Raw genomic sequence first — 17738 nt, 5'->3', positions numbered from 1 at the left:
GCCCCCCCTGCTCCCACCAGCAGCCCTGCTCTGTAGCCCCCCCCCCCCCCCTGCTCCCCGGGTTTTTTACATGTGATAAATCGAGACGATTTATCAAATGTAAAAAATGGCACATCAAGTGCCAATCTAATCAAGCTCGCCCGGGGAGCAGCCGGGGAAGCTCAGGGGGAAGTCGCCCTAGTGTATGGGGGCCTTACGTCTCAAAATGGGAGTGAGGGATAACAGAATCCTGGGTAAAAACATCACATGGGTACAACACTGCAGTAAAACACAATGCTACATGGGTAGAGTAAAAAAAAATAATGAAAAAAATCTAAATATATTCATATGGACAATAATAAACATACATAATGTATTTATAAGCAAAATGACAATAAATGACATTGATTAATTAAAAAAACTACATAAATTAAATAATATTTTATGTTTTGTAGACTAGTCCCGACAGAAGAAATTGTCTAGTTCACTTTGTCTAAAGCCTGCCTGAAAACTGTAGAATCCATTTAGACAATCAGACACTGAATAGGCTAAATCAGATTAACATGGCTGAGTTTAGACAAAGTGAAACAAAAAGTCCAAATGACTCATTTAGACAGGCGAGGCAAACGAAAAGAGTTGACAGGTGAAATGCTTTAGACTGTCTAGAAAAAATTATAGTGAATACTACAATTCATCTAGACTTTTTTTTCAGGCGTAAAATATGCTGTTTTAGACAGAATGGACCTAACGACCAACAGTGAATACACCCCTGAATGAGAAATATACATATAATAATCAGATAATACAGAGATCTTGGTTGCATATATCTGCAGATATAGGGTTAAGCCCCCAGGCCGTACGTCAAGGCATCTCTGTCACTGGGGGTCCCTAACACTGGGTATGGGTCTGGGGTGTGGGCCTCCAATATGCCGGCACAGGCTGACTACTCCAGGGCAGCACACAAATGAAAGTTAGTAGGTGTTAAATAAGAAGCACATAAGTACTATGTAAGGAGGTGAAGGTGTGGTTAAAATAATACATACAATGTGATAGGGAAAAACATAAATGTTAATAAAGTGTTAGGGTGTGCTACCCTGGAGCAGACCAGCCATACCAACAAAGAGGGAACCACACTCTCAAACCCATCCCATGCACAATAACAAATTTATGGGCCTAATAGCCCAGTGTAAGGCCACATGATAATGGCTTACAACATCTGAGAGCCAGCTTACCTGGAGATACCCCTGGCTTCTCCAATGGCACTCAGGTGTCAGCAATCCCTCCTAATGCTGACCCATCTATGCCTCTCTCAACTGCACAACACTTTTATTGGCAAGCTGCTCAATCAGAGGTCTGTCATTCAGGTGCCAACAGGGAGGGGTAAATCTGGTTAGGAAAAAAAACAGTTTGTATCCCTATTGCACACTGAATGAGAAATATACATATAATAATCAGATAATACAGAGATCTTGGTTGCATATATCTGCAGATATAGGGTTAAGCCCCCAGGCCGTACGTCATGGCATCTCTGTCACTGGGGGTCCCTAACACTGGGTATGGGTCTGGGGTGTGGGCCCCCAATATGCCGGCACAGGCTGACTACTCCAGGGCAGCACACAAATGAAAGTTAGTAGGTGTTAAATAAGAAGCACATAAGTACTATGTAAGGAGGTGAAGGTGTGGTTAAAATAATACATACAATGTGATAGGGAAAAACATAAATGTTAATAAAGTGTTAGGGTGTGCTACCCTGGAGCAGACCACCCATACCAACAAAGAGGGAACCACACTCTCAAACCCATCCCATGCACAATAACAAATTTATGGGCCTAATAGCCCAGTGTAAGGCCACATGATAATGGCTTACAACATCTGAGAGCCAGCTTACCTGGAGATACCCCTGGCTTCTCCAATGGCACTCAGGTGTCAGCAATCCCTCCTAATGCTGACCCATCTATGCCTCTCAACTGCACAACACTTTTATTGGCAAGCTGCTCAATCAGAGGTCTGTCATTCAGGTGCCAACAGGGAGGGGTAAATCTGGTTAGGAAAAAAAACAGTTTGTATCCCTATTGCACACTGAATGAGAAATATACATATAATAATCAGATAATACAGAGATCTTGGTTGCATATATCTGCAGATATAGGGTTAAGCCCCCAGGCCGTACGTCAAGGCATCTCTGTCACTGGGGGTCCCTAACACTGGGTATGGGTCTGGGGTGTGGGCCCCCAATATGCCGGCACAGGCTGACTACTCCAGGGCAGCACACAAATGAAAGTTAGTAGGTGTTAAATAAGAAGCACCTAAGTACTATGTAAGGAGGTGAAGGTGTGGTTAAAATAATACATACAATGTGATAGGGAAAAACATAAATGTTAATAAAGTGTTAGGGTGTGCTACCCTGGAGCAGACCAGCCATACCAACAAAGAGGGAACCACACTCTCAAACCCATCCCATGCACAATAACAAATTTATGGGCCTAATAGCCCAGTGTAAGGCCACATGATAATGGCTTACAACATCTGAGAGCCAGCTTACCTGGAGATACCCCTGGCTTCTCCAATGGCACTCAGGTGTCAGCAATCCCTCCTAATGCTGACCCATCTATGCCTCTCTCAACTGCACAACACTTTTATTGGCAAGCTGCTCAATCAGAGGTCTGTCATTCAGGTGCCAACAGGGAGGGGTAAATCTGGTTAGGAAAAAAAACAGTTTGTATCCCTATTGCACACTGAATGAGAAATATACATATAATAATCAGATAATACAGAGATCTTGGTTGCATATATCTGCAGATATAGGGTTAAGCCCCCAGGCCGTACGTCAAGGCATCTCTGTCACTGGGGGTCCCTAACACTGGGTATGGGTCTGGGGTGTGGGCCCCCAATATGCCGGCACAGGCTGACTACTCCAGGGCAGCACACAAATGAAAGTTAGTAGGTGTTAAATAAGAAGCACATAAGTACTATGTAAGGAGGTGAAGGTGTGGTTAAAATAATACATACAATGTGATAGGGAAAAACATAAATGTTAATAAAGTGTTAGGGTGTGCTACCCTGGAGCAGACCAGCCATACCAACAAAGAGGGAACCACACTCTCAAACCCATCCCATTTCCCCTGAACCTACCTCCCTCCAGTTTCAGTGCATGTCCTCGTGTTTTATTACTTCCTTTCCTTTGAAGAAAATTTCCCTCCTGTACTATATTAAAACCCTTGATATATTTGAAGATTTCTATCATGTCCCCCTTTTCCCTTCTCTGCTCCAAACTATACATGTTAAAATCTTTTAGTCTATCCAGGTAAGTTTTGTGATGTAGGCCATGCACCATTTTAGTTGCCCTTCTTTGTACACTCTCCAATGTATTTATATCCTTCTGAAGATATGGTCTCCAGAACTGGACACAGTATTTCAGATGAGGCCGTACCAATGACCTATAAAGTGGCATTATTACGTCTTTTTTTCTGCTACTGATTCCCTATGCAACCAAGCATCTGACTAGCCTTCCTCATTGCTTTGCTACATTGCTTTCCTGCCTTTAAGTCACTTGAAATAGTGACTCCTAGATCTCTTTCCTCCTCAGTAGTTTCCATTTTGGAACCTTTGTTACTATATTGAGCCTTTGGGTTTTCGAGTCCCAAGTGCATAATTTTGCATTTTTTTACATTAAACTGTAGTTGCCATGCTCTTGACCAATTCTCAAGTTTACTTAGATCATCAGTCATTTGATTTACTCCTCCTGGTGTGTCTACTCTGTTGCATATCTTTGTGTCATCTGCAAAAAGGCATACTTTCGATTCAATACCATTTGCAATGTCACTAACAAAGATATTAAAGAGCACTCGTCCAAGTACAGATCCCTGGGGTACTCCACTGGTAACATGTCCCTCCATAGAATGCACTCCATTTACTACAACTGTCTGTTTCCTATCCTGCAACCAGGTTCTTATCCATTTAAATGTTTTATAATCCAATCCCACACATTCAAGTTTATTTAGCAGCCTGCGATGTGGGACAGTGTCAAATGCCTTACTACAGTCTAGATATGCCACATCTACAGCCCCCCCCCCCCCCCCCCCATCATCTAGAATTTTGGTCACAGAGTCAAAAAAGTCAATGAGACTTGTTTGGCATGATCTCCCTGCAGTAAAACCATGCTGTTTTGGATCCTGTAAGTTGTTTAATTTAAGATATTCCACTATTCTTTCTTTTAATAGTGTTTCCATTAATTTCCCTACTACTGATGTAAGGCTCACTGGTCTGTAGTTACTTGCTTCTTCTTTGCTTCCGCTTTTGTGCAGTGGAACTACATTTGCTCTTCTCCAGTCCTCTGGAACTGCACTAGCTTACACAAGTTTACCCTTTAAAACTAGACCCTTCATATACTAGACCCCTAACGTCCTGAACGACTGACATCCCAAGTTATACTCAATATATCAGCCTACATAAACATATGTCCATCTTGAATTAACTGCCCCTCCCAATACACCTCCCCACCAGCAAAAGGTGCTTATCAGACCTAACAAATGTAAGGTCAGTAAAACTATCCTAATATTTTAAGTTCTTGACATAGCACAGTTAAAACCACAATAACAGCTTTGTACTCTTTTCAAGCGACATTCTGCAGTAGAATCCTGAAATATGATTACCCAGTTTAAATCAGTGCACGCAGCTGCGATATTCTGCAGTAGAATTCTTAAGGAGCCCATACACGCTCCGATAATGGCGGTGCGATGTGTGCTTTGAAGTGTGCGCTCCTACGGAACTTCATCGCACAGTACAAAAAGTACTTGTTGTACTTGCTTTTTATCACATTGCATTGCATGCACAAGGCATACACAAGGCATGCAATGCAATGCGTGCTAGTTAAGCTGAAAAAGCATGCCCGCATCGGGATGTGTATGGGCACCATAAAATATAATTACCCAGTTTAAATCAGTGCAAGCAGCTGTGATATTCTGCAGTAGAATACTATATTTAGCCTTTCAATTTTTGAGACCCAAGTGCATGATTTTGCATTTTATGGCATTAACTGAAATTGTCATGCTCTTGAGTCTACCTAGATCAACAATAATTAGTTTTACCCACCCTGATGTGTCTACCCTGTTTCATACATTTTGTCAGGGTAGTGGATTTAGAAGGGTTCCTGTGAGGTTCAGGAACCACACTAGGACTAGAGGTTACAGGGTTAAAGCAAGCAGGTTTAACTACAGATTTTTTCAGAAAGGGAAAACAAATATACTAGTCCCAAATAACATATTTGAGAAAAAATAAAAATAAATTTCAAGATGAAAGCGCAAATACGTCTTTACGTGCAGCTTCAGTTGACTAGGAAGGACAAGGTATTTTAATGAGGGTGAATATGAATTTAAGTTGATGACTGGAAGAGGTTGGACACTGACGTGGAACTTTGGATGAAGAACTGGAAGACATGGTCTGGTGACGTGGGTATTTTGATCAAAAAAAGTTAATAACATGATCTTCCCAGAGTAAATTTATGCTGTTTGGGATACTGTATGCAAATTGCTGGATTTGAGATAATCTGCAACTCTTTCTTTTAAGAGTTTTTCCATCAATTCCCCTACTACTGATATGAGGCTCACTGGTCGGTAGTTGCTTGCATCTTCCTTGCTTCCACTTTTGTGCAGTGTTATGACATTCACACTTTTCCAGTCCTTTGGAATTTCTACTGTAGCTAAGGACTGGTTGAATAATACAGTTATTGAATAACAAAATGAAGTGGATTGTGTAAGAATGATGCACAGTAGTATTTACAACTAGCGATGACAGAGGAACTGGCCAGCATATGCAGCAATGCAAACTGTGCAAATATACAACTTTTCTTTATGCAAAAGTAGTGATGCAAAAATATTTCTGTTATAAAAGTGTCTGGATAAATGCATAGAATGAGAGCCATCTGGTAAGTCTCGGTTTATTTGCAAAGCTGATGAAGCCTGGCATCACTTAACTAAGATGTGTGACTCATAATATGCAAATGTGAGGTTAAAAGAATATATTTGCTAATGGTGCGATAATATCACTTTCTTGCGTCTGTGTGAAGATTCAAGTAAAAATAGATTATTGAATCAGTCAGATGAGTTTGAGAAGCTCATATTTTGTGTATTTTTCATATACATATTTTGTAACAAAATTGACACAATCAAGTGAATCAGTGGTTTTTACTTCAGCATATTATCAATGTTTCGGGGTACGCAGACCCCTTCAACAGGATAGTCATGTACCCCAAAACATTTATAGTATGCTGGAATATATAAACCACTGATTCACCTTGTACTGAAGTTTGCAAGTGTTGCTTTTGTCTTTAAAAATATTTATATGTGCGTTTGTATGTGTGTGTGTGTGTGTCAAAACAGCATTTGTAGTGTTTGGAGGGGGGGATAGCAGTCAAAATTTATTTTGCAGCACGGATGGTATTATTACATTTTACGTTACATTGTGTTAATTTGTTTGTTTCTAATTTTTCAGCCAGCGAGTAAAATCCTCTCTAGCATCTTGGGAAAGAGCAACCTCCAGTTTGCAGGAATGTGTATTACGCTGAACATATCTACTACCAGCCTAAACATGATGACACCCGATTCAAAACAGGTATAATATTTTTTCCATTTACTTTATGTTAAACCTATAGAAAATGATAATAAGGTTATTATTTTTATCATTATCCTTTATATGGGGCCAAAAGTTTTAGCACAGCTGACCCCCATAATCATCAAGGACACGCCTATATCTACCCCACCCACAGACACTGCACCTGTGTAGGTGTAACAAAGGCATTTATGCAGTCTTCTTTGGAGTTGTACAGTATGTCTGTGGTGTGATCAGTTTGGAGGAGTTGCGTAGCACGAGCACGGAGGAACCATACCAGTTACATGGTTCTATTAGGATATGTGTTATGCTGGCCACACATCAGACCAGGGGCGGATTGGGGACCAAAAGTGGCCCTGGAAAATTTCTGGAAGTGGCGTCATGTGGGCGGCACCAAATCAAAATGGGCAGGGCCAGCATAACAGTAGGCGGGGTTACTATATCAGTATTGCTGCCGAACTTTAAGCTAAAAGATGCATGTGTTTCTACCTAGTCACGGGTGTTGCGCCGCCTAAACAATTCAGCCGCGGACACTGGAAGAAACAGGGCTGATTACTTTGAATACATATACTTAAAAAATATGTATATGAAGTTTTCAGCCCATGTATAATTCTGAACAATGGGAGGAGGGAGAGCACCTCTCAAGGAGGGGGCACATATTTATGAGATCCCCTCCTAAAGCCTTAAGGGGCGTACACATGGGCCGATTTCAGACCCTTTTCGAAGCAATCTGACTAGATCACCTTTGCTTGCCTCAACTTTACTAAAGGTAATAGTATGTAGATATATATATATATATATATATATATATATATATATATATATATATATATGTAGATATAGGTTAGAAAGTAGTCCAGCACTCCACTGACACAACACTACTGCCGCGGTGCCCTCAGAAAAAACAACATCTTGATAAAGGGGTTACACACCTCAAAATGCTGGAGTATATGTGACATATTAAAATAAAGTTTTGCACAAGCCCCTGAGTTCCGCTGCTTTATCTATATCAAATTCCTTTGCCCCTAAAGGTGGGGGAAAAACCCCACTATATATACATTATATACTTATTTATTTTAAGTACAGTTGGAGCCATTTTTTATTCAACCCAACAATGCGGCATGTCTGCCCATCTTAGCTGAGAATAAGACGCGCATCCCCATCTTGACGCGTTGTTGGGCTGAATGAAAACAGCGCCATCTATAGATAAAAATGCCTCATACACACACTTGTACTTACTGTAAATATTGGGACTCAGAGCCGGAAAAGAAGCACAGCAACAGCCGTATTTGCGGTTGCTCAGTGTTTTGACTAGACATCTTACATAATTAGTCCCCTCCATGGCGTTATACCGCAATTCTTTGGCAGAGGAGGAGCCAAATTAAATTACAATTACATTATGTTGGCTTTGCTATCACCCCACCCGCATTAGAAAAAACATTTGTGGTCAGGGCCGGTGCTACGGTGTTCAGCGCCCTCCTGCAAACTTTACATGTGCGCCTCTCATACTTTACAAAGGGACCGTGCACACAAATAAAAAGATGTGTGGTCTCACAAGGAAGGGGCATGGTCACACAATAGTACACTCATTTCAAATTACGCCACACAGTACACATTTTATTAATGTTATACAGCACCAGTGCCATAACTAGACATTTTGGTGCCCTGTGCCAGAGAGTGAATTTGTGACTGCCCCACTACCACAGTGAGAACTGTGGTAGTGGACCAAAAATTAGGGGCGTGGCTTCATGTGGAAGGGGCATGGCAACATAACAGTATCAATAACACCATAATGCCCATTACACATTATGGCACATGCGGTAATACTAGACAGTACTGCCTATTTACATTATGCCACACATTGTGATGCGCTTACACATTATGCCACACACCGTAATTTTAAGTCACTTTCATATGCGTGCACGCTGGCACAGATATGGGTGGGCAGGTGACATCCGGTGATGTCAGCTGCCAGCCCCCCGCACCCGCGTCACTGCCTCATTACCATGAGAATGCTCAGTGTTCTCATAGGAATGCCCATGGAATGCTGGGCGTTCCCATATGGTAATGGGGTAGCCCTGCCCATCTTCACCCCTGCACGCTGTCATGGGTGCGTGCACCCGGTGAACCGAAAGTGCGAATGCACAGTGGACCAAATGGATTTGAATAACCCCCAATGTCCAGAGAAGTGCCCATTGCAGTATGTCTTCAGTACTGCTCACTGTGTAATCCAGCCGAGTCTAGCCCTGAGCCCTGAGCCCAGCAGAGCCTGCAGAGGCACTGAATTGATTTTCAAATATAGCGCCAGCTTTTGTGCCAATCAGAGCTCTCGGGCAACCAATAACTGCTGCTGCTTGGACCACATGATGCACCCACAGTGCAAATGGGCAAGGCACCACTGGTGCACACCTAGCTATTGCCCTGCACAGCACCTAGTGCCCATTATTCACATTACGCTTCACAGTAGTGCCTATTACACAAAATGTCCACAGTAGTAGCGTAATTATAATTATACATAATGCCCACTGTTGCGATGATTATACGTAACACCCACACCAGTTACCGACATAAGTAGTGCTACATATACATAACACCAGTTGCCGAGAGTAGTAGCGATGCGTAATGCCCACACCAGATGCAGACAGTAGTAGCGCTTCTTATACTGAACACCCATGCCAGTTGCCGACAGTAGTAGCGCTGCCTATATGTAACGCCCACGCCAGTTGCCGACAGTAGTAGCGCTGCATATAAGTAACGCCCACAACAGTTGCCGACAGTAGTAGCACTGCCTAAATGTAACGCCCACACCAGTTACTGACAGTAGTAGTGCTGCCTATACGTAATGCCCACAACAGTTGCCGACAGTAGTAGCGCTGCCTATATGTAACGCCCACACCAGTTGCCGACAGTAGTAGTGCTGCCTATATGTAATGTCCACACCAGATGCAGACAGTAGCGCTGCCTATACGTAACGCCCACACCAGTTGCTGACAGGAGTAGCACTGTGTAATGCCCACACCAGCTGATGACAGTAGTATCGCTGCCTATATGTAATGCCCACACCCCACCAGCTGCCCACAGTAGTAGTGCTGCCTATATGTAATGCCCACACCAGTTGCCGACAGTAGTAGCGCTGCCTCTATGTAACGCCCACGCCAGTAGCCGACAGTAGTAGTGCTGCCTATATGTATTGCCCACACCAGCTGCCGACAGTAGTAGTGCTGCCTATTTGTAATGCCCACACCAGCTGTCGACAGTAGTAGCGCTGCCTATACGTAATGCCCACAACAGTTGCCGACAGTAGTAGCGCTGCCTATACGTAATGCCCACACCAGTTGCCGACAGTATCGCTGCCTATACGTAACACCCACACCAGCTGCTGACAGTAGTAGCACTGCCTATATGTAACGCCAGTTGCCGACAGTAGCATTGTTGCCTATACATATGCCCACACCAGTTGCCAAAAGTAGCGCTGCCTATACGTAATGCACTCACCTTTTACTGAGAGTCGAAGTGCTGCCTATACATAATGTCCACATCATAACGTCCTACGCTGCTTTTACAGATGCTCCAATCTGGCGGTTGGCCCACCAGCATACATGGACACGCAAGAGTCTCGTACTCACTCATGTCCATTGCTGGGAATGGGGCAGGTGAGCATTGGAGACGCACACATGCCAGAATAACCAGCGCACCACGGTGACTGGTGTGCCGCGGCAGGTACATCTGGACCAGTGGCGTAACTACAGAGGGTGCAGGGGGTGCAGCTGCTATGGGGCCTGGGCCTTTGGGGGTCCCATAGCAGCTGCATCCCCTGCACCCTCTGTGCAGCACGGGCAGAGGTTGCGCCAGTGTGTCCCCTTCATCGACGGACAGTGCACCCGGCAGGAGGTCGGCGTATAGGAGTGCGGCGGCTCCCTCCGCTGCTTGCAGACAGGAGACACAGCGCAGGGGAGCGGCGGATGCCAGAGCCCCTGCACACAGAAGACCTGGCCGCGCACAGTCAGGAAAGCAGGGGCTGCCTATGCCCCCCGTCACCCAGTCACGCTGCTCATGCAGAATGCAGGCCGGTCACAGTTCACATTACTTGACTACTTGAATGTGATGCGGCTTGGTGCTGCTGCATATCTGCGCAAAGAGGCTTATTATAGTCGTCCCAGCAGCATCCCTCTCGCGGCGGAGACCGCCCCCGCTAGCGCCCATTTGACCTCCTGCTGCACTACAGAGCATGGAATGGGGTTACCGGGCCACGCTGAGCTTCTCCTGTTCTGGGGAGGACAGGTGAGAGAAGGATGTTCCTGCTTTATTGTGCAGGTGAGGGCTGCGGTGTCCACGGGTGAGTGAAAGGAGTAAGAGGGTACAGGATTATAATATAATAATTATATCCATTACACTGAGGATCCAACATATATGCAGTGTCCACTGTGCCCGGTCCTGCCCGGTCCACTCCCCTATCAGACACCAAACCAGGGGGCCCCATTTAGAATTTTGCTATGGGGCCCACAAAGGTCTAGTTACGCCCCTGATCTGGACATAATGCCCACACAATTTGTTGACAGTATACTCTCTCTCACATAGTTTTTTTTACCTTACAATCTGTGTGGCAGCTCATCCTCCTTTCATCAGCCCTGGTGTGCTCCCTTGTAACTCCGCCCCCGTGTCCCGTGTGGCTCCGCCCATCCGTTTCGTGTAGCTCCGCCCCCTGACCAGTCTCATCTCACATAAGGAGTGGACCAGCACTTCCCTTGGACAGCGGCTGTAGAACCATAAGTCACAGCAGAGGCACAGGGCCAGGGGGAGAAGCCAGTACCTAGCAGCAGGCAGCACTCTCTGCTGACCGTGACACTGTTGTAGTAGTTGAAGGTGGGTTTGGACTTGGGAGCTGGGAAGGAGCTCAGCTTCCTAGGCTTTAAGTTGCTGGTGCCACTGCCTGCAGTATGACAGGCACCGGCAGCCACTGAGAGGAAGAGCAGCAGGGGGAGGGGGGGGAGGTTTCTCTGCTCCTCCGCTGGTACACAGGTCACGGGGGTCCTCCTTTGATGCTGTGATGCCTGTGCCCAATCCTCCTGCGGCCCTCCGATGTCTTCCCAGCCACAGCTCCAACTGATGAACTGTGGCTGGTGTTCGCTCTGGGTGGCCTCCTCTTACTGTTCTTAAGCAGGAAGAGGGCTACTTACGCTACGCGTACAGAGCTGGAGCTGGGGAACTGCTTCCGGGCACGGCCACCGCGCCGCGGCCCATAACTCTGCGGTGGCCGGCCTTCAGAGTCACCTGCAGCAGCTTTCGGCCTCAGGGTTGGCCGGCCTCCCGGGAAACTTCCCGGTGACCTTAATGGCCAATCCGCCCCTGCATCAGACCAACTTTCCTCCAACCATCCAACTAGTTGGTTGGTTTTACTGAAAATCTGGTACTGGATGGGGGCAAATGCCAATAAGCAATTTGCTCACAAGCTCAGGAGAATAGACAAAAACATTCAGTGATATTGTTTAAATCAAATAGGTCCAACTACAGTACATTGTCTGAGTGATAGTTGTTGTCCATTTTCCGATTTGGGAAACAAATGACTTAATTACAAATGACATTTGCTCCTATCCAGAAACAGATTTTTATTCCATCCAACCAACTAGTTGGATGGTTGGAGGAAAGTTGTTCTGATGTGTGGCCAGCAGTAGGCATACCTAGACAGACAATAAAAAGGGTAACAGCACTAAACACCGGTAGTTATAAGGTTACCACTTTTAATGAATGGTATTTTCAATGTAGAACAATGATAAAAAATGTAATCAAAATAAGAGCTAATCAATGAAAATGAACACGTATATTGTGTGTGGTTGTGATATATTCACCCATGGATTCCTTATAAAATGCTCGCAATCGATTCATATGAAGGAGTCCGTTCCTATAATGCCCTTTTCAGATGTCATTGAATGTGGTGAAACAATGTCCAGGTACCTCAGTTACCTTTAGCCACAGGGTAATGGCATACACCTGTCCTTCAGATGGATATTTTGGCTAGCCAGGTAGGTGACAGGAGGATGATGCAGTCCTGGTGGGGGACTTTTGGTGTGCCTTCACAATTGGCAAATGTCCAGGTACCTCAAATATCTTTGTGGCCGCAGGGGGGATGGAAAACCCCTGTCCTCCGGGTGATGTTCACGGGGATGTACAGTATGCTGGCCAGGTGGGTCACGGGTAGATGGTGTAGTCCTGGTGAAGGGCTGTTTGCAAGCCTTCACAATTGGCAAATGCAGGGCTTGTCCATTTCCTGAAAACCACAATGATGGGGTACAGCACAAATGAGTCCAATGGGTGTTAGCCTAATGCGTTTCACTGTTTCACTGCAGGTTTTTCAAAGGTGTTGGTAAAGTGTTCACATGGGGTTTATATACCACATTCAATATGGCTGCTGAGTAGCACCCGGTGCAATCTATCAGTTCATGTTAGTAAGTTTACAATTTTCCATACACAATTAGCAGCAAAGTGCCTCAAGGAAGCAGATATTATTCTATATTATGTAATCCTAAAATGATGTATAGACAAAGAGAAATAAATAGAAATAAATTCTCAGTTGGTTTAATTTTTTATGCATATGGATATGCGGAAATATCGTCTGGGATTGAATACCCCCTACATTGGTAGAAGATTTTAATTTTGATGTGATGTTTACCCTCTGTATAGTGCACATCATAAGATTTTGCTTCTCTGTAGACATATATGTTGTTATCGGAGAATGTAGAATTGATTTGCAAATTGATTTTCACTAAGTAGATCATCAATATAAAAAGTATTCCATTGTGCTTTAATTGCTTCATAAAAAACCTTGACTGCGTTAGGTGCATGAGTACAGGCATTAAACAACTCATGGCATTTATTGTATATGTAACTTTTTTTAAATATTTTTTTTATCCAAACTTAGATCATAGCAAATCATCACATGCAGTCAATATCCTTTGCATCTGGTGGTGACCCGGTAAGTACAATGCTTTTTTTTCTATCTAAAATTATAATAATTAGTTATCTTTACTTGTAGGGTATATGATATGTGACTTAGCCTGTTTTTGACTATTAACTTTATATACCACATTAGTATGTTCAAATTCATCATTCATAGCACCCAAACCTTTACCTACAATATATTTACAGTTGGTGAGCCGAATGTATTCTGGAGCTAATACTCAATGTGAGCCTCCCCCCTCAAGCAGGCATGGATACGCCTATGTTCGCAGGGATACACCCAGCATTTCTATGGGCCCGCCCATAAAATGCTGGGCAGGCCCCTGCATCCTCCCTCTGCCCGCCCATCCTGGAATGAATGCCCCGGCTCCAGAGGCTTGCACATCCGCATATTTGGAAACCCCGTATGAATATTCATTTAGATACTGCTGTCAGAAATCTTATGACTAATGTATACTAGGCCAATCGCACAGAGGACCTGATTCTGGTTCACATGCAAAAGCAAATTCTGTCTCTAATGGACAAAACCCTGCTACACTGCAGGAGGGGCAGATGTATCATGTGCAGAGACTTAGATTTGGTTGTTATTTTGTTACTGTGCAGAGTAAATATTGTCTGCCTTCTTTTTACACTGCCATATAGATATCACTTTGACGTACAAACCCCACTAAAAATCTAATTATCTCTGCCCATGTTATATCTGTCATCGTCCCCACAATGCACATGGTTTTGTCCATTAAAGAGAGAATTTGCTTTTGCGAGTGAACCAGAATCATGCCCTGAGTGTAAAGACCAATATCTGACACTGAAACAGTGGTTATTGTTTAAAATGCTTTTTGTAGAAAAATACAGAAAGACCAACACTGAAGGAGATGGATTACTCACCTTCACAGCTAGTCATTGAAGTTAAATCTTTTTTCATTCTTAAAGGGGTGTACACACGGAGAAAATTTGTGCTATTTTCTAAGCAATCTGACTTAGCCAAAGCAAGCCAAAACCCACGTCACGGGGTGATTTCCATGGGAGCACCCAGTGTTTGAATGGTAACGCCCATGAAACGCTGGGTGTTCCCATGGGCACGACTACCTGCCGCCACCCCCTGCCCGCAGTGTTGGGTGCGTGCGTCCAGCGAACACCCTGTTCGCTGTTGCCGCATGCACCCTGTATCTGCACATGCACAGAAATGCATCTGCGCATGTGCAGACGCACAACATCGGTCCCCCATACCAACGCACGGGGGATGCGAATGAAGCAGAATAATTTCTTATGTCCTTTGAATGACCTTGGTCCAATATATTCCTCCTCTCAATCTCTATGCTGATGGTGTATTGCTATTCCTTTTTGTCTATACCTATATTGGGTCTATTTACTTAGCTTTGAAAAGATATACATTGGAGAGAAATAAAGTGGCAGCTAACAAGCTACTGTCATTTTTCAAACACCTTTTGTGACAGGGCAGCTAGGAATTGATTAGCTGACACTTTATATCTCTTCATGGCTCTCTCCTTCTACATAGGAACCACAGCCAGGGAGGCCATAATGGGCCGATCACAATCACTGTCACTTTGGACTCTGAAATGAACAGCTGAGTTAATGGGGCCTACACATGTAGAGATGTGCTGAGCATTCTGAGCGATTATAGATTGCTCAGCAAGATCACTCAGCACGCAGCGATGTGTCAGCACTGTGTGCTGAGCGATCTGATCTCTCTGGTGAGAATCCTGGCCCTGGCCGGCGATTAAGTAAATTTATCCAGCATGCTGGACATTAATCACCGGCCATAGCGATGCTATTGAGATAGATACCTGGAGCGGAATGTAATGCCACCCAATTTCGGTGGCAGTGCGGGATACCAACAAAGTCAGACGTTTTTTAAAGGGACAAGCACTTATAAGTATAACAGAATATGCTACGTATATAAGAAACTGTAAATAAATAAATAAATATAAGGCATGGTTATCCCTTGTAGGTGATTGTTCCTTTAAAAAAACCTCTGTATTAGGTCGGCATCACGCACAGCCCCCAACCTTGTGCGGCATTCCATTCCATCCCTGATGTATAATTGTAATTCCTTTGTAAATGTTTAACTGCCCACACTTTGGAAATGCAATAATGTTTTATGACAACCTGGAGTATTCACCACCGCAAAACTGGGTACATATTACACAACACTGCAAATGATGCAATATTGTCAATGATTTCCCATGAACTGCCTGGAACTCCCTGACAAATGATATAGTGCATACACGCTGAGTAAATTTACAAACGATATTAGTCTGTGGTCACATCCAGTCATTGATGATGTCCTCAGATTGAGCTGCATGCACAGATGACCCTGGAGCGCTCACTATATAGTATATAAACACTTGACGATATGCAAGAAATTGTCATTGTGCCCCTTTTCACACAGAAAACCAAATTACCGGGTGAAGCAGTTCTACCTGGTAATTTGTCATTTAACAAAGGTCCTTTTTCCGTGTGAAAGGGTCAACCCGGGACGTAAATCCCATTTACCAGGGTCGAGGACCCCCAGGATTTACGACCTGAGTTGACCCTTTCACACAGAATAAATACCCGTGTTATTCAGCAAAATAGTGGGTTGAAATTGTTATGCTGCTAATTTGCTGTTCAGTGTAAAACGGGGTCAGGCTGCTCCCGGCAAAATCACTCGAAATGCCAAGTAATTGCCAGTCCATGTTTCTTAAAGGGCTGTTAGACTGGTCTTTATCGTGCATATCATGTATAGTATCGCAACTTAAGTGTTGACTAAGATTTCAGATACTTAATACAAATCTCATGAACTTTTGTCATTACTTATTGTCTGTCCTATTCTCATGTGAGCTTCCTTGATTGCAGACATCTCTAAAACACTTCATAGCAGTCAGAAACCTGCCAGTTACAGACTCTATTTTACCTGAATAATATTACTCATGAATGTTGTTCACCATCCAGTGTTTCATGCATTTGATAAAACAATCTTTCCAGATCAATTCTTGCAAGTGATAATACTTTACTTAAATTGACTTGAGGGGCCAAATGTAATAGGGTGAGAGTTTCAGAAAGTGAGAGATTTTGGGAGAGTTTTCCCATGTTTTTTAAAGCAGCAATCAATTACACTGCAAAACCAGGTGGATTTTGCCATGTAATTGATTGCTGCTTTAAAAAACATGGGAAAACTCTCCCAAAATCTCTCACTTTCTGAAGAGATGTCCACTTTAGCAGTTGCTTATTTACAGAGAATGCTCTGATCTCAGCTGTACAAAGAATGATCCCATTGTGAAAAAAAAGTCTGCAGTGGAATCCTAATGCTGTGTACACGCGGGGGAGATATATTGCTCAGCCATATATGGCTGAGCAATATATTGCTCAGTTTCTACTTTACATCAGCGACCAGAGATGGTCGCTGATGAAAAAGAAACTGCTGGGGGAGCCCGGCAGTGGTAATCAGCTGGTCGCAGGAGCATGTTCCTGCGACCAGCGATCACCACAGGGGCAAAAACGGGAGCGCGCACTCGGCGATATATCACCGGTGCACACTCCCATTGCGGGCAATATGGTCGCTCAGCGACCATATTTCCCGCGATTTTGCACAAAATCGCCCCTGTGTGTACACACCTTTAGATTCCATATCAATTATTTGACAGATGATTGAACAGTGTTCTACTTTAATAATGTATCTACCTGCAATCTCTGGAAGCTCAAATATCAATTAAATCATCTCCCTCACAGCTATGGGGTTTATTCAGTCCTGATCACTTCTCTGGTAATTTGCCCACCGATCAGATAGCCACCACCCCACCAGAGTGAAATCCCGCCCTATAGAAGGCTTCGAATGATTGCGAAAATTACGCTGATCGGTGATAAGCTGCAAATCCATCCCCAACTATCTCGTCATCTAATGATTTTCCTAGTGTGTGCAGTGTGTGCGTAACCCAGGACCTACTTGGCCAGTGCGATAGAAAGAGGCTCATCCAGTCTGGAGCTGACATTACACGCTTGGCCTGATAAGGCATTGGCATGCCTGCATTTCCCTGACACTCCCAGAAAATTGACAGGTTTCTACCCCCAAGGGGATGAATCCGCAGCCCAGCGACCAGGTCTGAATAACCCCCATATGTTGTTGCTATATTAGTGTCATTTACAATTTTAAAAAGTGGGCATATCACCCTTATGCAAAAATGTAACGTGTTCCAGCTGGC

General features: G+C 44.0%; 1 protein-coding gene across 3 annotated transcripts in view; it reads left to right on the top strand.

The window, feature by feature from the left end:
* Positions 1 to 17738, top strand: part of SHC3 (SHC adaptor protein 3) — a 185540-nt gene that overhangs the window by 141788 nt on the left and 26014 nt on the right. For all 3 annotated transcript variants that reach the window (XM_083187450.1, XM_083187442.1, XM_083187432.1), the window contains 2 exons: positions 6469 to 6588; positions 13502 to 13555. In XM_083187450.1, the coding sequence (XP_083043576.1) occupies positions 6469 to 6588; positions 13502 to 13555 (174 nt within the window). The remainder of the gene's footprint in view (positions 1 to 6468; positions 6589 to 13501; positions 13556 to 17738) is intronic.

Source organism: Crinia signifera, chromosome 1 (genome assembly GCF_055691185.1).
Source record: "Crinia signifera chromosome 1, ASM5569118v1, whole genome shotgun sequence".
Classification (NCBI taxonomy): Eukaryota; Metazoa; Chordata; class Amphibia; order Anura; family Myobatrachidae; genus Crinia; species Crinia signifera.
Note: the sequence above shows the minus strand (reverse complement) of the source record. Positions and strands in the feature narration are given on the sequence as shown.